Raw genomic sequence first — 25,288 nt, 5'->3', positions numbered from 1 at the left:
TTCCTCATGCCACAACTGAGCCCCGCTTCTGCCTCCTTGATGTCACTGTTATGAATGGGTTTTGTGTGTGCAGTATTTCCAGTTTTCCATCTTTTCCTTGGTTTTTTGATGGGGTGTGTGTGTGTGTGTGTGTGTGTGTGTATTGCACCCACATGTTTGCACCTTTAATTATAAGGTCTTAGCTGTCATCCTACAAAAATAATGGGAAAAAATTAAACGCTGGTTCTGATTGTGAAAGCCATAATATGATGCAATTTTGTTATAAATATTCCAATGCACATTTGATACTGAGAGTAAGGAATGTAACTGACGTGCTCATATTTTCCCCTATCATCCTAGTAATAAAACCAAAGACAATATAAATGTCATTATTAAAAAGCTGTTGAAAGCCAAGTGTATTCAGCTATTCGCAGGATCTGGGTTCTGATCTTTAAATCTGCCAATGTAAACATTAAAACTATTTAAAATTTTCTGACCATGATATTCTGAATTCCTTACAGAATGTGAATTCTTTACATACACTTAAAGAAAAAGTACTAAGAACTTGAAGAATAAAAGTCTTAGATCGTACTGACTGAATCTTGTGAGTGACTAAAATTAAATTGTAAAATTAGATTTAATAAAGATACTTTAAACTATTTTATATTAAAAAAAACTCAGTAGGGCTGCCTATGAAGTTGATTCCTTAGGATGGATTTGTTTCAGTGTACTCAGCTGCCCAAGTACTTTAATGCCACGCAGCCATTGTCCAAAGGAGGCCTGGCTACCCACAAGATGGTGGCAGAACTTGGTATTGTCCATATGAAAATGATTTTGCAGGTATACAGAATGCAACATTGATAGTGTCACTGATGCATCCATCTAGATTTCAAAGGAAGATCAGAACACTATAGGCAGCCGCTAAGAGAGTGATACATGAAGCAGTGAAGGTAAAGCCTAAGTTGCAATGGAGACCATAGGATGCTGAAAATGCCAGAACGTCTGTTGAGGAAAGCCAAAGGCAATGAGTGGAACCAGTTAAACAGGACATGGGGCTACAAGCAGCAAAGGCAGGTGCATGCAGCTATAGCCAAACCACCCCGGTGCTCACATCATAAAACCAAATCCTCTTGATGTCAGATATAGAGCCCCAAGACTTAGTGTTTGCTATACTGGGAAATATTATTTTGGTCCCATGTGTCCTATTTCTCCATTCCTTGATTTCAGAATTGGACTCCTCTGTGCCATTGTGTCTAAAAAGTATGTAACTGGCTTTATTTTAAAAAGGCTCACCTTTGAGTTTCACAAAAGAAAGTGTGGACTCGAACTCTTGAATGATGTTGGACAATTTGAACACTCCTGAAGATGGACTAAAAGGCACTTTGAAATATGCCATGAGTCTTGGAGGCACAGGGGTTGAATGTTATCGTTTGAATATACAATGTTATCCACAGGCTCATGGGTTAAAGCCTAAGTCTCAAGCTGCTGGTGCTATTTGGAAGGTTCTGCAATCTTTATCAAGTAGTGACTGGAGGAAGTAGCTCACTGTGGGTAAGTACTTGGAGGCTTTCTTATTTCTGGCCCTTGCTGTCTGTCTCTTTGCTTCTTATCCCCTAGAGGTGGAGAACCTCTTCCACCACAACCTCTCACTACCATCATGCTCTCTCTGCCCAAGTTCATGGCTCAAACAACTTGATTGAACACTCTTCAACTGTGAGCCAAAATAAAAGTTTCCTCCTTTGATTTCTCAGGCATTTTGGTCACAACTCTATAAAATGAACACAATTTGGTTAGGCACCTGTATGCCTAGCTACTCAGAGACTGAAATTGCAATTCAAAGCCAGCCTGGGAAGGAAACTCCATGAAACTTATCTTCAGTTAACCAGTACTGGATTAGAAGAAATCTGACCATTTGATTGAATCCAATGTTTATATATCAGGATTTTGCTTATTGAGAAAACCCATTGACTCCTCTTATGACATTGAAGTTGGTTTATCTAGGGTGTGTATGTATGTGTGTGTGTATGTGTGCATGTGCACACGGGTGAGCAAGTACACACATACATGCCCCACAAGTTGTAAACTCATGGCCTCGTGTTCTCACTTGGTTTTTTCACTCAAGGATGATGTGACATGACACACACACTTTCAGCTCTTTGCTGGTTAATTGGAGTACTCTGGAGACAGAGTTGTGGCTCAAGTGAGTTGTCACGAAGTAACCCAGGCTCTGAGTTCAAGCCCCAGTACTGGTGCATTCACACATACAACACAATTATGAAGACAAATAATACTATTTTTTTTCTCTAATCTTGGGTTGGCTAAACCTTTCTCTGTAACAAGGTAGTAAAAATCTCCAGTGTTGTTGGTCACATGTAGTTCCTGTCACACATTCTTCATTGCCTTCCCTTTCCCCACAATCTTTTAAAAACCAAAATGCTAGCCAGGTGCCAGTGTCTCGTGCCTGTAACCCTACTCAGGAAGCTAAGATATGAGAATTGAAAGTTCAAAGCCAGCCTGGCAGGAAAGTCTGTGAGACTCTTAAGTCCAATTAACCATTCATCAAAAGGACAAAAGTGGAGCTATAGCTCAAGTGATTAAATACTAACCTTGAGAACAAAAGCTCAGGGGCAACATCCAGCCCCTGACTTCAAGACCCTGGACTGGCACGCACATGCACACATGCGCACTAACACACACAGAACTACAAAAAATATTATGACTTAATTTAAATAAAATGTTCAGTGTACTCATACACATAAGTGTACATAAATATACCTACATATTATCTTGCTAAACATAATGAAGGTAGTGATGTGAATGAGCCACTATCTTTAGTGCATATCCAGGCAGCCTAGGTAGTACATTATATAAGCTATCTTTGAAACTGCAATGATAAATGAACAAAAGGATAACCCGTGTTCTCATATTATTTCAGTTGTGCCATGTTTTGTGCAAAAGAATAACATTATCAACAATGCATATATTCAGTATTCAGCTAGAAAGAGTGCACTGATACAACAGAACTTCAGGTTAAAAATGTCTTAGAAAATGGGGAAAATTCAATTATTTATAAACTTATTAGAATGTGTATTTTTTTCAAAACTACTGAGTTACTTGTTATTTTTGCTTAAAATAAGATGCACACAAACTCATTCTTAAAGATGTACAAACTATGGGAATGAAGGAAAAACAGAAAAAGAAAACCCACCCTTAAATCACATTACCCAGTGGTAGATACAGTCAACACTAGGCCATTTTTCTGTCATTTTGAAACTATATTCTTTATAGTTTTGAATATTTTTAGTAAGTGTTAAAAGCCTACTACTCATTACTGACAAGTTTATTTTTATGTTTTTTAAAGAAAGGCTATTTTATTGACTAAAACATGGAAACGTTCTGAATAGACCAATTGCCAAATCTCATAGCCAGAGTTCTATAGACTCATCTTCAAGAAAACGCTTTACAGTGCGTGTGTGTGTGTGTGTGTGTGTGTGTGTGTGTATGTGTGTGTTCCTGAAGTTTGAATTCAGAGCCTGACACCTGCTAGGAAAGTGTTCAAACATGAGCTGCCCCAAAGTCCTCATTCCAGATCTGATTACATTCTCCACTCTAGAAACTTCTTTCATCGCAAAAGCAAGATGAACTTGCCTCGTTAGGAAGAGTGGTCAGCAGTCTTTGCTACATATAGTCACGGTCATTCGGTGTAGGGCCGCCATTCTGTACAACCTACAATCGTTTTTAGCAAACGTGAAACAAAACATGTCTGGACTTTCAGTATCAAACTAGTGTCGAAGTATGGGTGACAGATTATATTCCCACAATGTGTTGTTTCATATCTCCAGCATTTAAAATCCCAAATAGACACTAGTGGCTCAAACCTCTCACCTCCAATTAACCAGCAAAGAGCTGAAAGTGTATGTGGGTGTCATGTCACATCATCCTTGAGTGAAAAAACTAAGTGAGAACACGAGGCCATGAGTTTACGACTTGTGGGGCATGTATGTGTGTACTTGCTCACCCGTGTGCACATGCACACATACACACACACATACATACACACCCTAGATAAACCAACTTCAATGTCGTAAGAGGAGTCAATGGGTTTTCTCAATAAGCAAAATCCTGATATATAAACATTGGATTCAATCAAATGGTCAGATTTCTTCTAATCCAACGTAGGATCTTAGAGAGGAATACTAAATTTGCCACAACTCAACAAGATCATATGATAGCACATTAATGATTGGCAAAACGTACAAAGAACTATCCAGACTTCAGAGACCAATATTAGGAGATGGAAATAAAATAAAATGCCATCTCTTTTTAGCTCCAGATAATTAAAATGCCTTAAAAAGGCTTTTCAAAAGCTCCCAGAGGGGCTGGGGATATGGCCTAGTGGCAAGAGTGCTTGCCCCGTATACATGAGGCCCTGGGTTCGATTCCCCAGCACCACATATATAGAAAATGGCCAGAAGTGGCGCTGTGACTCAAGTGGCAGAGTGCTAGCCTTGAGCAAAAAGAAGCCAGGGACAGTGCTCAGGCCCTGAGTCCAAGGCCCAGGACTGGCAAAAAAAAAAAAAAGGTTCCAGAAAATATTGTATAAACATTGTATGGCTAATATGTCATTTCAGATGTATTCCTACTGTATTTAAAAGAATCTCTGAATTACCACATTAGCTCTAAAAGTGATAGTACTAGTCAATTAAAATGAAGAGTAAATTTATATTTAGTTTTTAGTAATACATGTTCATCCTTAAATGTTATGTTTAAAATAGCAGAGCCATCTGTCCGCTGATGAGGACATGGTTTAATGATTAGAAAAATGGAGTTTTCTAAATATGTATTCTACTGAACTCTACTGAATGCATATTTGACTGATAATTCTCTTGGGTGTACGTATATGCTAACACTTGGGTTAAACTCAGGGTCTGGGCACTGTTCCCTGAGCTTTGTCACTTAGGGCTACCACAAGAGCCACAGTTCCACTTCTGGCTCTTTAATGGTTAATTGAAGATAACTCTCCTACCCTTTCCTGCCCAGGGTGGTTTCAAACTGCAATTCCCTGCTCTGAGTTTCCTAAGTAGGTTTATAGGCACAAGTTACTAGTGTCCAACTTATAACTAGTCTTTTGTGTTTAGTGTAATATTCTTTCCCATTAAGATTCTATGCTACCTTAGTTTAACAACTTTATTTTTCAAATTTCTAATTGTGAAAGTTTCAGACTTAATGTAAACACAGAAAACATTAATACCCAACTTATACCATTATATAATCAGTGTAACTTTAAACGTAATCTATGTATTGTAATCAAACTTAGCTTATTATCCCATCAATGACCAATTTCTAGGCTAGGGCTCACTGAAGGTCCTATGCTGCACGTTTGTCACGCCCTCTTGACTCCCTTTATGTGCAATAGTTCACCAGCTACTTTGTCTTTCATGATTCCCATCATTTTGACAGTTACAAGTTATTGGATACAATACCCTGCTATTTGGGGGTTTTCTGATGTTTTCACATGGCTTGTATTTTGGTGCTAGTCTTGGGTACTGTCCCTGAGCTTTTTTTTTGCTCAAAGGTAGTGTTCTTACCACTTGAACCACAGGTACACTTGTGGCTTTCTTGTGTGTATGGTTAACTGCAGATGAGGCTCAGGGGCTTTTCTTTCCAGCCTAGCTTCAAACCTCGATCCTCAGATCTTAGCCTCCTGAGTAGTTAGGATTGTAGGAGTGAGGCACTGGAGCCTGGCACTGTTCCTATGAGGAACAATACGTTGATGTCACCGCAAAGTTCAGAGTGCCCAGAATACCTGAAAAAGCAATTGTTTTTACTTTTCAACCCAACCCAGTGCCCAGCTGAATTGAAGATTTTTAGTCACATATGCACATCAGTCCTTCCAATGTGTGGACAGGAGTAAGCATATGGGCAAGCAAACAACTTTTGTGGACTTGCTTTTTAAGTGCTAGGTATTCAACTTAAGACCTTGCTAGCATGGGCTCTACTGCTAAGCACAAAAGTCCCCTGGTTGGATTTGTTTTTGCCAGTCCTGGGGTGTGGACTCAGGGCCTGAGCATTGTCCCTGGCGTCTTTTTGCTCAAGGCTAGCACTCTGCCATTTGAGCCACAGTGCCACTTCTGGTCTTTTCTATACATGTGGTGCTGAGGAATCGAACCCTGAGCTGTATGCATGCTAGGCAAGCACTCTACCACTAAGCCACATTTCCTAGCCCCTGGAGTTTTTAAAAGTAACATATGGCCTTATTAAAAATCCCCACATACATTAGGTACCGGAGGCTCACACTTGTAATTCTAGATGCTCTGGAAAGCTGTTATCTGGAGGATCATGGTTCAAAGCTATCCTGGGCAGAAAAGTTTATGAGCCTCCAACTGACTAGCAAAATGTGGTTCAAGTATTACAGCTCCAGGCATACAAATGCTGAACGGAACATGAAGACCTACCCGAGTTCAAGGCCTGGTACTGGTATGCACGTGCACACACACACACACACACACACACACACACACACATGCACACGCACATACGCACATATGAACAAAAACCTCCCATAGACATCTTAACCTCTAAAATCAGGCACTGTCATAAAATATCAGTTGAACTCACATAGAAAGTCCACATTTTGTGTACTGTATGGGAAAAGAAGAAATTAGAATGTTATTTCCCATCCCCAAATTGTGTCCATACCATTTTGAGTCAAATTGAGATCTTCCAAAAAAGAGGCTAAAATATCGGTCATATCATACCAAAGTTTATTGATTACATCAAACAAAAATTTCTGTAATGAAAAAGGCAAGTTGCATTCATAAAAGACGGCATTCACATTCATTTAGAAAGCAACAACATAGGTGTAAAAAATTACTTAAGTGAAAAGTGTAATATTGCAGTTCCATTTTGCAAGCTGAAAAATGATTTTGTCAACATTTGCATAAATTCTGCACATTTATACACTGCATGTTATTAAAAAAATCCCATCACTAAGGTATGAAGTTTGCAAATTTAGGCTTACATTGATACCACTGCTGGTGTATATGTGGTAGGTATGGAATGATATTTTTAGTATAACAGGTAACATCCTCAAACGATGGACAATTGTGAAAATCACAAGGACATTTTTATACCTCAGAAGTGTTCAAATTATAGGAATGTGGTCCTGTTAGTATATTTCATCCTCTCAAGTCACAAGAGTGGTTAGATTGTAGTGCGAGCAATATTGGATGATTCATTTCAAGTTAGTTTATTTGATCCATACTCTCACTTGTTAGATCATTGACCAAAAACATCTTTCAAAAAGAAAATCCAGATTCCTCTCTCAAGGATCTAGGCTGCAATTTGGTACAGCGATGCCATTCTGAATTTGACCTGTAGCACAGAACGTAGTATGTAGTTCTGATGTAACTCTAAACTTTTCTTCCGCCTCATCTAACATTCTTCTTGACACATTTTACATGCTATGTTTTATTTCTACTCTTCTAGATACTCTGATTATGTCAACTTTTAAATGGTTCTGCATTAAATAAACATCTGTATCTTGGCTCTCCATTTTTATTCACAGTCCCTATAGTTCTTTTATAAAACATCAGTAATAATACAACAACTATTAAAACACAAGGAAGAATGACAACAAAACATCAAAAGCTTTCCTCGGTGAGTCTTTTTAGGTCTTTGGGTAGGCAAAGAATTGAAAGACTTTGCCTGTAGCAGATCACCTCAACGATAAGCTATCAGAACATAGCATACTTAAGTTGTAAATGATTTCTAACCAAATACTAAAAAATACTGATAGATGAGAACAAATTAAATAATGAAAAGTGATCAGTAATGATATAATGGTTTCTGCTAACTGGTATTATGTCTTTTCCAGAATCTAAGAAAAATTATATCTCTTCACACTCACATACTATATTATATATAAATATAAAGCTATATTTATATATATATATACATATATATAAATCAAAGAATGAAATGTGCCATATGGACTACATAAATATATTGGGACAGACTGAATCCAATCCTTTCCCAAATCAAGAGACAACATAAATCAGGTGCTAAAGCCCCCACCTGTAATCCCAGCTACTCAAGAGGCTGACATCTGAGGATCATGGTGCCTGGACAGGAAAGTCCATGAGACTCTTACCTCCAAAAAGCCAGAAGTGGAGCTGTAGCTCAAATAGTACAGCCCCAGGACTGGCACACATATGCATGCATATGCACACGCACACACAACACATCCATACACACACAAATCATAAGCATTAATAGTACAGTCATTCTAGAAAGACAAAAATAGAAACTGACATAAAAACATTTAAAGACCATTCAATGTTCATTTATATCCCCAAATTTGCTCAATTTTAACAATAAATGATGACATTTCACATTTAAGTTTTAAGTGACCTCACTAAAGCATTAAAACCTCATTCTACACCAGCAAGTTGTTCTTTACCAAGGTTAATCTCATGGTTGTGAATTAATCTACTGTCTTGGCAGAGTTAGCTACGAGAGACAACATTCACTTTGGCAGTTATGGCTTTACAGGCTGAACCACCTTGGGATTTCTCTCTTCCCAAACTGGCAAGTTAAAAAAAAAGTGCTGCATATATGCACAAACAAAACCTCTTCCAAATAAAGAAAAACCGTTAATAGTTAAAAACAAGAACATTTCCTCCTCCCATACACATAAAGTTGTAAAAGGCTGATGATGTTCAGAACTCTTTACTTTTCTATACATCTGGGTTAACCCATCTTATCTCAGATCCTAGTAAAAGTGACACTGGAAAAATCGCTTTATTCCCTATGTTGAGGAGTTACAAGCTGACTGAAATAGTTTAATTTCAAGCCTAGTAGCCTTACACCTACCTACCCTTAAGTGGTATTTGATTCAGAAGAAAAATGAAGAGTTTTCTTTTTTCCATTTCCACTTAATACTCAGTAAAACTTCCAACACAAGTGTTCCAGGTATTTTTGGCAAGGATATTCTACTAAGACCCAACTAACCTTTTGGTGAATAAATTATGAACTCTTTTGTTGGATGCATTGGTGCCATTTATTCCTTCTATCTTTTCAAGTATTCCTTTTGTGTGTTTGAAAGAAAATAAGATAATCATTACATAGAAACAAGAAATGTCACCCCAATGGCCTATGTCTTCTGCCAGGGAAATAAGTTATACTATATTAGTAAAATCGAATCATTCCATTTCTGTGGCTTCTACTTATACTCTGTATTTAAATCCATTCACAATATCAATGAGTTAAAAGAACACCCATTTGGTTATTACATTTTTCTATCTAAAGCCAGAATTCTAATAAGTATTCTTGCTTTCAACTTTCATGTAACTTTTAACTTAAGAGCTCTGGCCATGGGTGGATAACTGTAAATGCTTAGAAGAGTCATTTGGCATTGTAATGATGATTTATTTTGAATCCTAGGCATATGAGACTGGTTTAGTTTAGTTGCATATCAAGGTATCCTGAGATGATAACTTTTTGTAGTTGTTTCTTCATGCTTTCTTTTTTAGCTGTAACCACTGTCAATAGGCTTGTAGGACAATAACATAGGCAGTTCAACATTCGGATTCTGAAAAATTTAAAATATAGAGAATTAAAAGGATTACTTAAAAATAATATAAAACCATCTGTTTAACATAAAAACAAACTAAACCAAGTAGTAAATCTTGTTATGAGACTAAAGCAACTGTTTTAACAAAGCGCCAAGTTTTATTCACATGCGGGAGGGGGGGGTGGAGGGACACAATAACCAGATCTTAATCCTTTCTTCAATTGTCAGCTGAAGTTCAGGTTTGCTCTTTGCTTTTGGATTGCTCCAGGGTTCCCTTAACACTGTTTCAACAAACCACTGGGATTATCTACTACAGCAGAAATTGACTTCCATAAAACTCTTTCCTATAAAGAGTTGCTTGAACACAGGGACGTTTTATCTTTTCCTTTCCTTTCACATCTAGTATAGTAAATTAATATTCCGGAACATAGAAGATGTTGAAGAAATGTCAAATGAATTTATAATTCATGCAGGGGTTTTTTGTTTGCCGGTCCTGGGACTTGAACTCTGGGTGCTGTCTCTAAGCTCCTTTATGCTCAAGGCTAGTACTCTACTACTTGAGCCACAGCACTACTTCAGGGTTTTGCTGTGATTAACTGGGGATAAGAGTCTCAGTTTCTGCCTGGGTTGGCTTTGGACCTTAATCCTCAGATCTCAGCCTCCTAGTGCAGCTAGGACACAGGCATGGGCTACTAGCACCCAGCCATGCAGTGTTTTGTGGTGTTGTTTTGGGTATATTAGGGCTTTTCCCACTGCATGCTGGTCCTGGGACGTAAAACTCAGGGACTAGGCACTGTCCCGCAGCTTCTTTTTCAAGACTAGCACTCTACCACTTGAGCCACCCCTCTAATTCAACATTTTTTAGTAGTTTATTGGTGACAATAGTCTCACAGACTTATCTGCCTGGGCTTCAAATTATGATCCTCAGATCTCAGGCTCCTGAGTAGCTAGGATTACAGGTTTGAGGCACTGGAGCCGGGATGATACTGAGTTTTGACAGAAGTCTGAAAATATATTCAGTTTTGGAAGATTTCTATGAAAATACCCTTAACTTTACTGTAAGAAGGATACCCTCCTTCTGTTGAAATTATTTATTCTTGGTGGGGGGACAGTTCACATACTATGAGTTAACTGGCCCTTCTTATTCATCAACTATAGAAAGTAGGGACCACAATAACTTATTTAATGAAGCTACAGATTCTTCTCTGTTCTCAATATAACGTAGGCTGAGAAGCAGAAGTTGTATGGGAGTCTAACTTTGATTCTCCAGTCTGAAACTCACACATTTTGAATGGGAGTAGTGAACGGGCCTTAGGAAGAGGGCTATTTTCTTCCCATTGTGGAACTCTCATCTACTGATGTTCCACATTCTCTGAAATCCACTAAGAGGTCTTCAAGTAGGTCTGCTGGGTCACAACCTTAGCCAACTTTAAGGTCACCATTCCTATCAAGAATATAAAAGGAGTCAAGTAGCTCCCTTACTACGAAAGAAACTCAATGGCCTAAACTGCCAAATAGTTTCCTTCGAAGAGAAATAATATCACTTGAAAATGAATTCATAGGAGAAATAGCTAAACTAAAAATAAAATACTTGCTTTAAAATCTTCAGTTCTAAAGTTAAGGCCCTGGAGAGGCCAAAAGCAGCAGCAGCATCTGCTACCCAGCACAGTCCCCCAACCACAGACTAAGCTAAAGAAAGCAATCCAGGGGGATACAAAATTAACTGCAAACAGGAAAGCTAAAATGTATCTTGACAGCTTAGGACAAAGCAATCTGGGGCAAAAAGGGTCTAAGACTTTGAAGGCTACTTGTGAAGCAGATGTCCTTACTGAGAGGAAAACATGTGCAGGTGAATTATTGAAAAAATGTGTAAAAATATGCTGATGGTAGCAAAAAGACCCTGCTTTCAAAATAATCCTATAAATACAGATTGTGGTTAACTAAGGAAGTAAAAAGCAACAACAATTTCAATCCATTCGCTTAATTTTTATTCTCTGCCAGATGGAGGAGGAATTGATAGCTGATGAAAAAATAGAATTAACGTGGACTCACAGTTAGCTTCAAAGTGAGCTGACCCACAATTTTACTAATGATGATCATTAATTTTATGTTAGTATGAAAGAGGCTCTGTCATAAGCTGTGTAGAATTGCTACTCTCAATTTCTATGGATGGATAAAAAAGCCCCAGTGATCTCGGGTGCCAGAGGCCCCTGTAGTAGGATATACAGTGTACATTAAAGGAGCCACTGTGAGGTTAAGAGTTCTCCCTCAGGATAAATAAATTCTTCCCCATTTTTTTGCAGTAAATGAAATAAAAATTATAAGATGAATTTACTCATTTTTTGAAACATGAATTATGAAGCATTCATTATATAGTCACGCATCCCCCTGAATTACTAGGAAAGAGATTACCTGTGAAAGTTGAAACATTTAGCTTGAATAAAACTTGACATTAAAAAAGTTATGATTAGAGTAGCATGGTTCATTAACACATATTTGGGAATCAGACATTTACACGGACACTAGTGTATACCTGCAAACACACAGACATAGCACAAGAAGGTACAAACACATTTGATTATTTTCACATAGTTCCCAAAAACACATGCAATGCTACATTGATTTATTATATAGATGCAATTTTGGAATATTTATTTTCAACTTTCCAAATGATCTTTTGGAAAAATTGTATGCTTTATCAGTATCAGAAAGTATTTTCACATGGTGGCACCACCATGACACAACTTGCCCCTTATAAATCAAATATATAACATTACCATTCAGTTCTGAAAATACACAATTTTTTGGGGGGGGCGGTTTAGAAAATTTAAAATATGTATTTCCCTATATTCCAAGTAATGCATCTTTATATTTTTGCAAAGAATAGTATAAAGTTCACCACACCAACAGCAGAGAAAATTTAGAGTGATATTTTCATTTTTTTCTTTATAATGCTGTTAATCTGTTTCTTTAAAGCCAGCCCACTTGTTTAACACTAGGTACCTGTTACAATACATTAGATTCGTCTGAGAATGTTCGTAAAAGAAGAGGTCTGACTGAAGGTCTGGCGGATAATGTGTCAGATGCCTTTCTAGAGTTCAGATTTTTCTGTAACAGTGAGGCAAAGATACTTAAAGCATTGGAAAGATTTTCACCTACCTGATGATAAAAATGTAGAAGTAAAAATCATTTCCTAAAGGCTACTTCTCTGACCAAAAGTACAAATGATTATACTACAGAGTAAATGCATTACCATTCAAATGAATACATTTAAAGACCTAAGAAAAGTCTCCAACTCATTTTTTTTGGTAGTAGAAGTAAATAGACATTAGTGGTTTGTGGCAAAGTTGGGTTCTTTGAAATGGCACTGGTAAGTTATATGGTAAGATGAGTCGATATGGTTTGATTAGTAAGCCTTACCATCCTTTTGGTGAACACCTCTAACAGTTTGGCTGGTACGTGATCATGCCAAACAGAATTTTGCATGAAATATTCTTGTCCTGGTGAACAGACTACCTCTAACACACCATGGCTAGTATGGCATAACCTGGATCAACAAGACTATATATAATATATATTATACATGATATATATTATATACATATATATCCATCCCAATCTTTTGAAGTTTATTTCCTATTCTATGTAACAGTTTGGAAGGTGAACAAATGAATAAAAGAAAACAACAAGTATCAATAGAAGATATAAAAATGAGTAATGAGAAGTAATTTTTCATAAAGAATCAGAAAATGGTGTCAGGCAATGAGAATGCAAGCAAGTCAGTACATTAAGAAAGGAAATCACCTTATTCACTCCAAGAGAAACTGTGATTGCTGGAAGTTTGAGAAAGCATGAAGATAGTAGATGTTCCTGAGGAAGGGAGGCGTTTCGTTACCTTGTTCACAAGTGCACAAAAGGTGGAAAATTGCAGTAGAAAAGAGAAATGCAGAAACAGAAAAAAAGAAAAGAAAAAGAAAAAAAAGGAAAAAGTAAATATTTTCTTAGATGTAGGACATTTAAAGAAACCTTGAGAACTGGAAGTAGATATGACATGTTTGTTAGTTTTGAAGACGTCACTTCTTGAAGTAACAGCAGGAACAGCCTATTATATGTGCCAGCTATTATTTCTATGTATAGCCACTTAAAATTCTTTTGTTAATGGGAATGATGTGAAAACATTCATTATGTAAACTTATATCAATTACTTGATAAATAAAATAATTCTAAGATATGTTTCTTATTAAAGTAAGGTTCATCTCTGATCATTAATTTTACTACCTTTTAAAACTACCCAAATTAATTGTTCAGAAAGCTTTGTCCAAGGCCAATCTATCAACAGTCACCAATCTATCCTGAACTAACAGTCTCCATTATCCAACTGTACAGACACATTGATGGAACTATGTGCAAACTTCATGTTAAAAATCTAGTTACCATTAACATAATGGTAAAACCTCTGGTGGTGCCACAATCCCATTTGCTTCTGAACTAATGTTTAAACTTCCTGTCATAATGTAATTTGATCAGTTTCACCATTTTTCCTACATAGAGACCTTTTTAGAAAATCATGGTCAATTTTTCCAAGACATGGTATCAATTTATTAAAGTAAAAAACCCAAAATTGATAAACTTGACCGAGAAAATCTACAAGGTTTTCCCTCTTCTTAGTCTGTCTTTAGATAACAAGATAATTTACAGGCTTGGTTTTGTCATTGCCCAGACAAAATAGAGATTTGTTAATCAACTTTACTAATCAAAATTACCCATACTATTTTTTTTTTTTTTTTTGCCAGTCCTGGGGCTTGGACTCAGGGCCTGAGCACTGTCCCTGGCTTCTTTTTGCTCAAGGCTAGCACTCTGCCACTTGAGCCACAGCGCCACTTCTGGCCATTTTCTGTATATGTGGTGCTGGGGAATTGAACCCAGGGCTTCATGTATACAAGGCAAGCACTCTTGCCACTAGGCCATATCCCCAGCCCCCATACTATTTTCTTAGAGCCTAAGGAAATTAGGCTCAGGAAAATAAAGCAGATCAAGTAATATACGTATTCAGCAAAGTCTCAGAAAAATGTAAAATACTTCCATTTCTTCAGGTTTTGACATAACTATACTTTTTTATGCCAGTCCTGGGGCTTGAACTCAAGGCCTGAGCACTGTCCCTGACTTCTTTTTGCTCAAGGCTAGCACTCTGCCACTTGAGCCACAGCACCACTTCTGGCCTTTTCTATATATGTGGTCTGAGGAATTGAACCCAGGCCTTCATGTATACGAGACGAGGCAAGCACTCTATCATTAGGCCATATTCCCAGCCCCATAACTACATTTTTTCTTCTTCACATTTTAAATAATGTTAGTCAGTCACATGTAGGGAGTGACCAACTGACAAAAAAAAAAAACAAAAACATTTCTGTGTCAGTCCTGGGGCTTAAACTCAGTCTGTGCACTGTCCCTTGCTCAAGGCCGGCACTCTACTTAAGCCTCAACTCCACTCCTGGCTTTTTTGGTAGTTCACTGGAGGTAAGAGTCTCCTGGGCTTGGCTGCCTGGGCTGACTTTGAACCATGATCTTCACATCTCAGCTTCCTGAGTAGATAGGATTATAGATGTGAGCCACTGTCCTCTGGCTTAGAGAAAATATTTTAAATTGCTTCTATCTTCTATTTTGTGGACAAAAACCCTACAAAATTAATATGATACAATATCCCATACTGTATGTTTAATGTAGAAGCCTATATCTAAGAGTGGTAAGCACATTTGTGTGCTCAAAAATTGATATTCACCAACAGAGATACAATTATTCTATTCTAAGGAGAAGTTTTAGGGGTTAATAGTTAGGTGTTTGAACTATTTTATAAAGGAAATATGAAAGCACAGAAAGTATTAGAAAGCAAGAAAAGAAAATCTAAAGCAATATATATATATATGAAAAACAGCTAGGAATTGGTAGTGCAGGTTGAGTAGGACAGGAGATAATGAGCTAGGACAGGAGATAATGAGCTAAACAGTATGAAATTTCTACATTCCTTGGCAGTCATCTACAGAACTTTGACACCAGCTCAACAAGCAGTTTGTCAGAGACCAATAGGTAAAGGCCCATTTCAATAGCCATGAATGACAATCGGATTTAACTACTTTGGTCTAATCCAGTTTACCAGGCTATTATTCTCTTAACCTAAGTTTGTATATGACACTTGTAAGTACTGCAGCAATAGCCATCACTATCATAAATACTATTAAAATGATTAAGTTGTACTTTCCAAAATTTGTTTAGTGCTTTCTCTGTGAATTTTACTCAGCTTTTTTTTCCTCTCCCATCTTCAATTTATTTTTCTTTTTTCTTTTATGTGCTGGTCCTGGAACTTGAACTCAGGGTGTGGACACTTTCCCTGAGCTTCTTTGCTCAACTAGCATGCTACCTCTTCACTTGCGCTTTGGGATAGTTAACTGGAGAGTAACCCAGCTTTCTTTCCCAGGCTGGCTTTGAACCATGATCCTCAGATCTCAGCCTCCTGAGTAGCTAAGATTACAGAACAGGCATGAGCCATGGGCAATCCAGGTATACTTCCAAGATTTACAGGCAGGCAATGACTGTACATAAGGGGGACACAGCTTTTTGAAATACCACAATGCTAAAGATCAAACTCTCTTTAAAAGTATTACCTTGCTATTTCACTGTTCAGTACTCAATGGTAATTCCATCACACACTGTTAACAGTACAGCTATCAGGTCTGTCACTATAAACTAGAAGAAACCTCAGTGGTTCTCAAACATGAGGTTTTCATAACAAAAAATTAAGCTTTTGACTAAGAAATTGGTTGAAGGATACATGACTCAACTATGATTTTGAACTAAATGACTGTGAGGGCCTATTTTTGAAGCTAGTTCAGTTTGTAACTGCTTGAGATATCTGCATTAAGCAATGCTACTGAAGGCCTCAGGAGGTGAGACTTGGACTTTAAAATAGCCCAGTTGTATTGTGTAACAAGCTTTATAATTGATTCTAGTATTCTGCTTTATACCTGCTTACAGAAGGTTTCCATATGAACTCCCTTTATATTTTAGAGAAAGAGTTCCTGTGAGCTGGGCCATATTTGACTCATCTCTGAAGTCCCAGCACCTACTGTAATAGCTAACTCACAGTGGACCCTCAGTCAATAAATGTCAAATTGAATAGGATGCACTATAAAGCTGCTCACAGAATTATTAAGTGTAAACGGCTTAGCTTTTTTCTCAAAATCCAAAGATATTTCGCTGCTCATTGCCATGTCCTCTTTCCAAAGCAGCTGCCAACATCCACACAAGGTTAGCACTGGCTACTACCTTTCATAGGGCATTTCTGCCCAAGTGTACAGGATGCTTACTGGTTCAAGGCAGGAATATACATCTTCTACTCTAGATACCTGTTTTACCCCATTACTGAGTCTGTCAGGCTCTGAGGCACACAGTGTAAAAGGATCTTTTGCCTCTTTTTCAAATGAAGACATTGCTTTAGCAAGGAATACCAAAGTAAGGAATCAGTCAGAATGTCAGCCTGTGGGTCACTAAGCATGTTTTGGAAAAAGTAAGATTTTCATTCTCCTTTATTTAAAAGTTCATCTTTGCTTCTGTGATATGGCCAAAAAGGGTATGATGGAAACAGACACGACCTATTAGAAGAGCCGTGGCTGCCATATTTTAGCTGGCCTTTATACATTCTTGTATACTACTCTGCTTTCACATTTTCTCACTTACACAAAAAGGCAATGCTGTTGAATGCTCATAATTAGTTTACTTTCATTTGCAGCTCTCAAAATCCCAGACATTGGATAAAAAGAGAGATGTTCATCAGTAGGTGGTTCAATAAATGTTTATTGGTTCTGAGAGGGTAGGACTAAATGAATGAATGACGGAATGAATGAAAATGGTTATGAAAAATTCCTAGTTGTTTCTAGCACATTAGCATGCCAAGCTACAATACAGACATTCAAATTCCTTCTATCATAGATAGAACCCATGACAAACAAATTTCCTGCTGAACTGGCAACATTTTTATCTTGCTAAGTGAAAAGGCCTACAGTCCCAGAACTCTGTTCTTTCAAGTGTTGGAATCTGCCATTTGTGTGGAAAGAAAGTACCTAAGCTTATGTATCTGTGACTGCTAAGTCATGTCCATCTATTTATTTCCCTATATAAATATCACTAAACATTGCAGCTGTTAATATTTTAAGGAGTGGGCCTAAGAAGACGATATGTCTGAAGACTCTAAATTCGGAAATTGTTGGTATCATCTGTAGAGCATGAAGCTGGAGTTAGATATCTCAAATAAGAGAAGCATTTAGGAGTACCCTAAAGAGATGAAAGAATGAAAGAACAATTCTGAGGTCCTCCTTTACAAATTCTTTACTATAAAAAGGAACCAAATCATTTCTTACTGCAACATTTTTTTTATTTAGCTTTCTGCGAATTGCTACTTAAGCCAGTCTGGGAGAAACCTGTTGGTATGAACCTGTTAAACTGACATTTAGGTATAAACCACATGATTTTTTTTGTACTGGGGATTTAACTCAGGATCTTATGCTCTCACATGACATAGCTTTTTTGCTCAAAACTTGCTGGTGCTCTACCACTTGAGCCACTCCTTCACATCCAGCTTTTTTTGCTGGTTCAGTAGAAATAAAAGTCTCATTGACCTTTCTGCCCAAGGTGGCTTTGAGACTCAATATTTTTATCTTAGCCTCTTGAATAGCTAGGATTAGAGATGTGAGCCACGAGTGCCTAGCTATCTTTTACACGTCGGATTACTGAAGATTTTCTTTGATTGTAATGACTTTAAATCTTCATGTCTACATAATATTAAGCACTGGGTTCTATCAATTCAATGTACAAAAGAACCCATGATGAATCAGCTTTGAGTTTCATCTGGCTAGCAGATTTGATCAAAGATATGAGGAAATCATGGCTTAGACTATTCCCTGAAAACACTATCTTAGAAGTGTTACATAATCTAGTTGGTATCAGTATCACAGAAACTATGCTTTGTTTTGGCAAAATGAGATTGTGTTGATAGGAATATGACATAATTAACTTCTTAGCTAGACAAAATCTAGCAGAAGTTTTCTTTTCTAGGTTAATCTACCTCTTTTACTTTAAAGGTTTTGCAAGAAATGTTCAGAAGATATCAGTCTGATAGATGGAAATATCTTTACATTCCAATAGGAAATTTATGATTTAATAAATAAAAATAAAAACACACTTATAAAAACAACCTTGAATTTTTACAAGTGTGTTCAGAAGGGTATGGATGTAAAAAGCACATCCAGGGAATTTTCTTTGGTTAAAATATACTACTAGACAGGGCCAGAAGCAACACAGAGATTAAGCAGCACTATAATTAAAGGAAGGGGAAAGGTTTGAAAAAGGCAAATTGAGATTATCAACTGAAAAAAAAAATCTGCAACCAGCTCACATGGAAATTACTAAAGTTAATGCTGAAATGTTGGTGTGGAAATAGCTGGTGTGAAAATTCTGGGCTAAATACAAAATAAAATCACTTTCCCTTTTAAAATTCCATATGGAGCACATGAGATACTCCATATGGATTGCTACAGGTCACACAGAACACTATTAAGGAATCTACTTACCACCTGCATTGGATAACGAAGTTTTTACTATACTTTTTATGCAGAGGAGGAAATTAAGTGATGAACCTGTAAGGAGGGGTTTAACATGCTTTAACTAATGCAATTCTCTAAATAAGGTTTTTAGTTTCATGGCACATACCGAAGCCCCTTCCAAAATTTAATTTGTGATATAAAATTAGTTCTTACCTTAGCATTTTTCCTTCTTACATTCTTCAATACTATCAGTAGAATCTCTGGGAAAAGGCTGATAAATATTAGAAGAATTATGGCCAACCATATGGATACAGAAGAAAGCATTTGAGCAAATACAAAATACATTCTCTGCTGCTTGAGGAATGGCCTGGAGTGGAAAGAAAATATATAAAGGAAAAACAAATCAGTTACTATCAAGTAATAAAAAGCTTAATTGAAATTGTTTTTGCATTTAAAAAGAACTTTCTTAGGCCCGAGGACCAATGAAATAGAACTGAAGACCCAGAAATGAACTCGCAGACCTATGGCCACTTAATCTTTGATAAAGGAGCTAAAAAAAATAGGATGGAAGAAAGACAGTTTCTTCAACAAATGGTGCTGGCAAAATTGGTTCAAAACCTGTAACAAACTAAAGTAGATCCTTATGTAACACCCTGCACCAGAATCAATTCCAAATGGGCCGAAGACCTAGAGGTAAAAAAAGAAGATACCATGAAAACATTGCAGGAAGGAATAGGACAAACACTAGGGCTCCTAGGCACAGATTGAAACGTTCTTAATAAAGACCCAGAAACACAACATATCAAAGAAAGGTCGGACAAATGGGATTTCGCGAAACTGCAGTTTCTGCACGGCAGAGGATATAGTTTGCAAGATAAATAGAAAGCTTCCCCTCAAATTGGGAGAAGGTCTTCACTGGCTACCCAACAGACAAGGACCTCATTTCTAAAATATACTTACAACTCAAAAAATGAAGTTCCCCCACCAAAACAAATCCTCAAAGAAACAACTGCCCCCTCAATAAATGGACTAAAGACCTAAAGAAACGTCTCTGAAGAGGAAATGAGAATGACCAAGAGACACATGAAGAAGTGCTCAACATCACTGGCCATAAAAGAAATGCAAATAAATCAAAACAACACTGTGATTCCACCTCACTCCAATAAGAATGGCCATTATCAGGAAAACTAATAACAGGGGCTGGAGGGGGTGTGGCCAACAGGCAACCCTACTACATTGTTGGTGGGAGTGTAAACTTGTTCAGCCACTCTGGAAAGCAGTATGGAGGTACCTCAGAAGGCTAAACATAGAGCTCCCGAATAACCTGGCAACCCCACTTTTGGGCATTTACCCAAAGGATTACAAGCAAGACCACACTAAAGCTACCAGCAGAACTATGTTCATCGCAAGATAATTTACCATCCTTTAAATATAGAACCAATTCAGATGCCCCTCAGTAGAAGAATGGATCAAGACAATGGGGTACATATACACAGTGGAATTCTATGCTTCCATCAGAAAGAATGACATTGCCCCATTCATAAGAAAATGGAAAGACTTGGGGAAAAAAAAAATCATACTAAGTGAAGTGAGCCAGACTGAAAGAAACAGACTATGGATTCCCTCGTTGGGAATAATTAGTACACGTCTAGGATAGTCCTAGCAAAAGATCACAATAGCTCAATAGCTCTGTACATATGAATGCGTAAGATGATGATGCTAAGTGACTCCAAATTACGGAACTCAGTGGTTTATCATTGTTGTTATTTTCAACATACCATGTGAAATTATGTATTTTTCTTCCCCATGGTTTTACACCTGATGTCACTGTCACTGTAACTGATTTTGGTACTCTGGGTACTGTAAATACATTTATTGGAACCAGGGAAGATAAGGGGACTATCAAAATAAAGAGAAAAGGGGTAAATGGCGAACCAGCACAACAGCAAGACAATATGCTATAAACCAACTGTACAATTTGGTGGGGGAGGCAATCGAGGAGGAAGAGAGGTGGGAGAAAAATGAGGAAGGAGGTAACAAGTTTGATAAGAAATGTACTCACTACCTTATGTATGAAACTGTAACCCCTCTGTTGATCACTTTGACAATAAATAGAAAAGAACCTTCTTTATACACATTAATAAAAATAATTTTCGTTACAACATCCCATAAAAGGTAAACAAACGACATTTAGTGAATGTTTGGAAAGAAAAGGAAGGATAATTAAAAGGAAAATAATGATAAAATTTATCTGACTCAAAAAGAATCAGGAAATCAACTATAAAACTGCCAATTAGTGAATATTTATGTGTATTGGAAAATGAGAGCTTCAATTCAAAGATAGTCAAGAGAAATAGTAAATGTTCATGTTAACAAGCATTTTATTTCTTCAGCTGTTTTATTAAAATGAGGATGGATTTATGCTCTATTTCAAAGACATTTTATAACCATTTCCTCTTTTTCAAAAGCCATATAAATATAAAAACGATTATAGAGTTTACAATTTCTCACAAATGAAAGAAGTATGCCATTTTCATCTGCCAATAGATACTGAGACTGTGTATCAAGTAGATTGATTTTTACTAAAAAATTAGTAAGTCTTGTAAGACAGAAATGCAGGCACATTCCTCACTCTTAACTTAGATTTCATTTCAACTTTTTCTCTGAGGAAGGTAGACAGTGAGAAGCACAGTACCCCACTCCCCCAGTCTCATTATGCTCTTTATTTGTTTTCTAAGCTGAGAGAAATGAAGTGGCTACTTAAGGTCAGGATGCATACCGAACCATCCTAGGGTTAAGACAAGTACTTGGTCCCATTTATTAGGTCACAGATCATGCATCATCATACTAAATGATAATAAACTGTTCTCTCATTTAAAATTTTATGTTTGTAAAATTTTATGTTTGTAACAAGCTTGTGGCTTGAACTTTGACATAGAAGAGGACTAGACTGTAGAATAAAAGTATACAAAACAGGGAGACAGAGAAACTGAGGCCTGAACTAGGCAGACTTCCTAGGAAGTATACCATACAGAGATTTCTGTAGACCTACTCTAACCTTAATTTTGAAAAATACTTTGAATAATTTTAGACACTTAATGCAGCCTTAACAATGAGCCAATAGAAAAGTGACTTATAGCCCCAGGGTGTTCCTTTGTACTGATTGTACTCATAATACTGTCGGATTAGTATCTGGGCTATATAAGGCAGAAACAATTATTCTTGCATTCAGGATAAAAAAAAATATCAACTTTCTCCCAGCTCAAACTCCTAAAAACATTAGCTATAATTAGCATTCAGCTAAAGTTTTGCATGGTTTCCTTTTCCCTCCTTCCCTCCCTCCCTTCCTTCCTTCTTTTGCCAATTCTGGGGCTTGAACTCAGGGCCTGGGCACTGTCCCAGAACGTCTTTTGTTCAAGGCTAGCATCCCACCACTTGAATCACAGTGCCACTTCTGGTCTTTTCTTTCTTTTTCTTTTCTTTCTTTTTTTTTTTTTTTTTTGGCCAGTCCTAGGCCGTGAACTCAGGGCCTGAGCACTGTCCCTGGCTTCTTTTTGCTCAAGGCTAGCACTCTGCCACTTGAGCCACAGCGCCACTTCTGGCCGTTTTCTGTATATGTGGTGGTGAGGAATCCAACCCAGGGCCTCATGTATAGGAGGCAAGCACTCTTGCCACTAGGCCATATTCCCAGCCCCTGGTCTTTTCTTTTTAATGTGGTGCTGAGGAATTGAATCCAGGGCTTCATGCATGCTAGGTAAGCACTCACTGAGCCATACTCCCAGCCCCAAGTTTTACATAGTTTCTAATCACATTTTGTTGTTTGCTTTTAAGTTTATATTCATGTAGTAGTAGTTCAGCTCTACTTAGAAAAAGTACTTTGGACAACAAAAGTAAAAAATAGATTTGTTCCTACTGGCTGCCTGACGCTGCAGAAAGTACCAAAACAATACACATTCTCTCCTATTTACGTTGCTAGAAGTATTTTGTTCTTGTGGAAATTTTGCACAATTTTGACTTATTTCAGAAGTCAGACAGGATTATGGACAGACACACAAGTGTATACTGCATTTAATCAACTTTGATTCATTTGTATATTACTAAAGAAAACAGACTTGCAAGTTAGCCCTCAATCATTACCTATAGCGATCCCAAATAAATGCTCCAATTATATCTTTTGGAATCAGTACTACCTGAAGCGATCAGGTTTTTCACATTTTTATTTCTTAAGGCTTTTACTTTTAAAAGCTTTCCAAATAAAAGTTTCTTTCAATTAAGTCTCAAACATAATCACCACATCTCTGTGATATGTGAAATTCTTCTCAAAGGAACAAAAATAATGTATTCTGGTTACTCTTACCAATTTGGCTTACTCTAGCTATGCCTCCAGTCATTGATTAACAGAGACAAGTTTGACATTTAAAAGCAAAATACAGGCCTTTGGGAATAAGGAAAGTAGTTGCAAATTCATCATATTTTTGTCTTTTACAACTTCTTTAAATCACACTTTATATGTCCCTCATTGCAATTTTCATGTCCTTGAGGCAGGGTACAGTCTATTCATTGCTGTTTCCTCAAAAGTATTAAGAACAAAATGTACTTGGAGCATACATCTACTGAACCAAGATGAAATGAATGAATAAGTTGTAGAATCTACCTCCTTACATCTAAAATGAGTAAAATGGCCATTTCAAGTCTAACTCTTCAGCAGTGATTTGGGCTAGCCTCAAACTTCAATCATCCACATCTCAGCCTCCCCACATAGCTAGAATTACAAGCATGAGCCACTGCATTGGCCTCTGGCTTCTGACATCTTACATAATAAAACCTTTAAAAGTGTAATTGATGCTTACATATACTATATACCTATATAGCTATTTATATATTGCTCATACCTGCACAAACTACTTACCAAATAATTCCTCCCCAGAAGAAAGAGAAAAATACATAAAAGGCTAACGATCCCCAGATCACAAAGTGGTTTATCCATGTCCAGAATCTGGTATCCAAGGCAAGCTGAAAAGATACAACATAAAAGACTAAATGACAGATATAAACTGCACTAGGTAATACACTAAAGTATCTGACAATATGTACAAATATGATACATATGGGAGGATCAACTTCTGGCCTCAGAGCCAGAAGGGACTGGAATTAAAAGATTAAGAATGTAAGCTTTTCAAAGACCTAAGTGAGGTAAGAAAGTTGAGCTCTGCCTTGAGGTCTCAATTTTAGAGGATAGGCATAGTGTAGTCCAGCAAAGTTATCTAGTAGGCACAGGACTGCAAATGTCTCTGTACCGATGATGATCAAGGTAAGATGTGGTAATGGTAATGTTGAGGGGGACTATTGAGGAGGATGGAGCCCCAGGCTCCAAATGAAACAGATAATGAGAGCCAGGGAGATTAGGGCAAAGGGGACATGGCCTATGACTTTTAGCTGGTGAATGCAGGCATGCTGAAAACAGTAGGAGAGGCTAGCGGTACCTAGGAAGGGAAGACAAACAATACAGGCATCATAAAAGCTCATACAACAGATGAGCTAGTTTGCACTTTATATATTGTATCAATCATATAGCAATGGATCATGGGCTTGACTTTTAATTGTAATATCTGTATCTATTCCATTAAATTAATAAAATGCTCAGATTTTAACCTGTACATGTTTCTACAAGGACTTAATTGTGTTTTGGGGTTATAGCAATTGAGGTTTTCAAAATGTGAGCTAAAAACAAATGGTCTGCTCTACTTGTTTAAAACTTCTAACTCACAAGGGCTAATATCCAGAATGGAAGAGGTGGTGCCTTGGTTTTGTTACTTCCTATAACACCATAGTCCACAGCTCTCTGCTACTATTTCTTATTCATAAACAGGATGTTTATAACATTGTTAATGCAGGCCAATGGTGAATCCCCACCTTCTGGATGGCTAGGGACATGGCACAGTTCACAGTAACCCAAGAGGAAGAAGTACATGTCTTTAGAGGCATATATGAAAGATTCTGCAGTAATGCTGAATTTAACTGTAAAAAGAGCACCTAGAAACTTAATGGTCTTATTCAAGTTCAGGAGAAAAAAATGGAAAAGCAGGTTTCCATTCAAAATCAGGATGCTGGGAATCATAAAAATATATAACTAGCATCTATT

At 37.2% G+C, this 25,288-nt stretch overlaps 1 protein-coding gene across 8 annotated transcripts in view; it reads right to left on the bottom strand.

Annotated features, from left to right (window-relative positions):
* Positions 1-9,203: 9,203 nt before the first annotated feature.
* Atp11c (ATPase phospholipid transporting 11C) overlaps positions 9,204-25,288 on the bottom strand; it is a 140,718-nt gene continuing 124,633 nt past the window's right edge. For 4 of the 8 annotated variants that reach the window (XM_048335589.1, XM_048335587.1, XM_048335588.1 and 1 more), the window contains 4 exons: positions 24,056-24,159; positions 19,360-19,513; positions 12,557-12,661; positions 9,204-9,571 (listed from right to left, as the gene is read on the bottom strand). In XM_048335589.1, the coding sequence (XP_048191546.1) occupies positions 12,560-12,661; positions 19,360-19,513; positions 24,056-24,159 (360 nt within the window). In that variant the 3' untranslated portion in view covers positions 9,204-9,571; positions 12,557-12,559. Of the gene's footprint in view, positions 9,575-12,556; positions 12,662-19,173; positions 19,240-19,359; positions 19,514-24,055; positions 24,160-25,288 lie in introns of those variants that run through there. The other 4 variants (XM_048335591.1, XM_048335585.1, XM_048335592.1 and 1 more) reach the window with 4 other exon arrangements.

This window comes from Perognathus longimembris, chromosome 28 (genome assembly GCF_023159225.1).
Source record: "Perognathus longimembris pacificus isolate PPM17 chromosome 28, ASM2315922v1, whole genome shotgun sequence".
Lineage (NCBI taxonomy): Eukaryota > Metazoa > Chordata > Mammalia > Rodentia > Heteromyidae > Perognathus > Perognathus longimembris.
The sequence above is the reverse complement of the archived record's forward strand: the minus strand, read 5'-3'. Positions and strand labels throughout refer to the sequence as shown.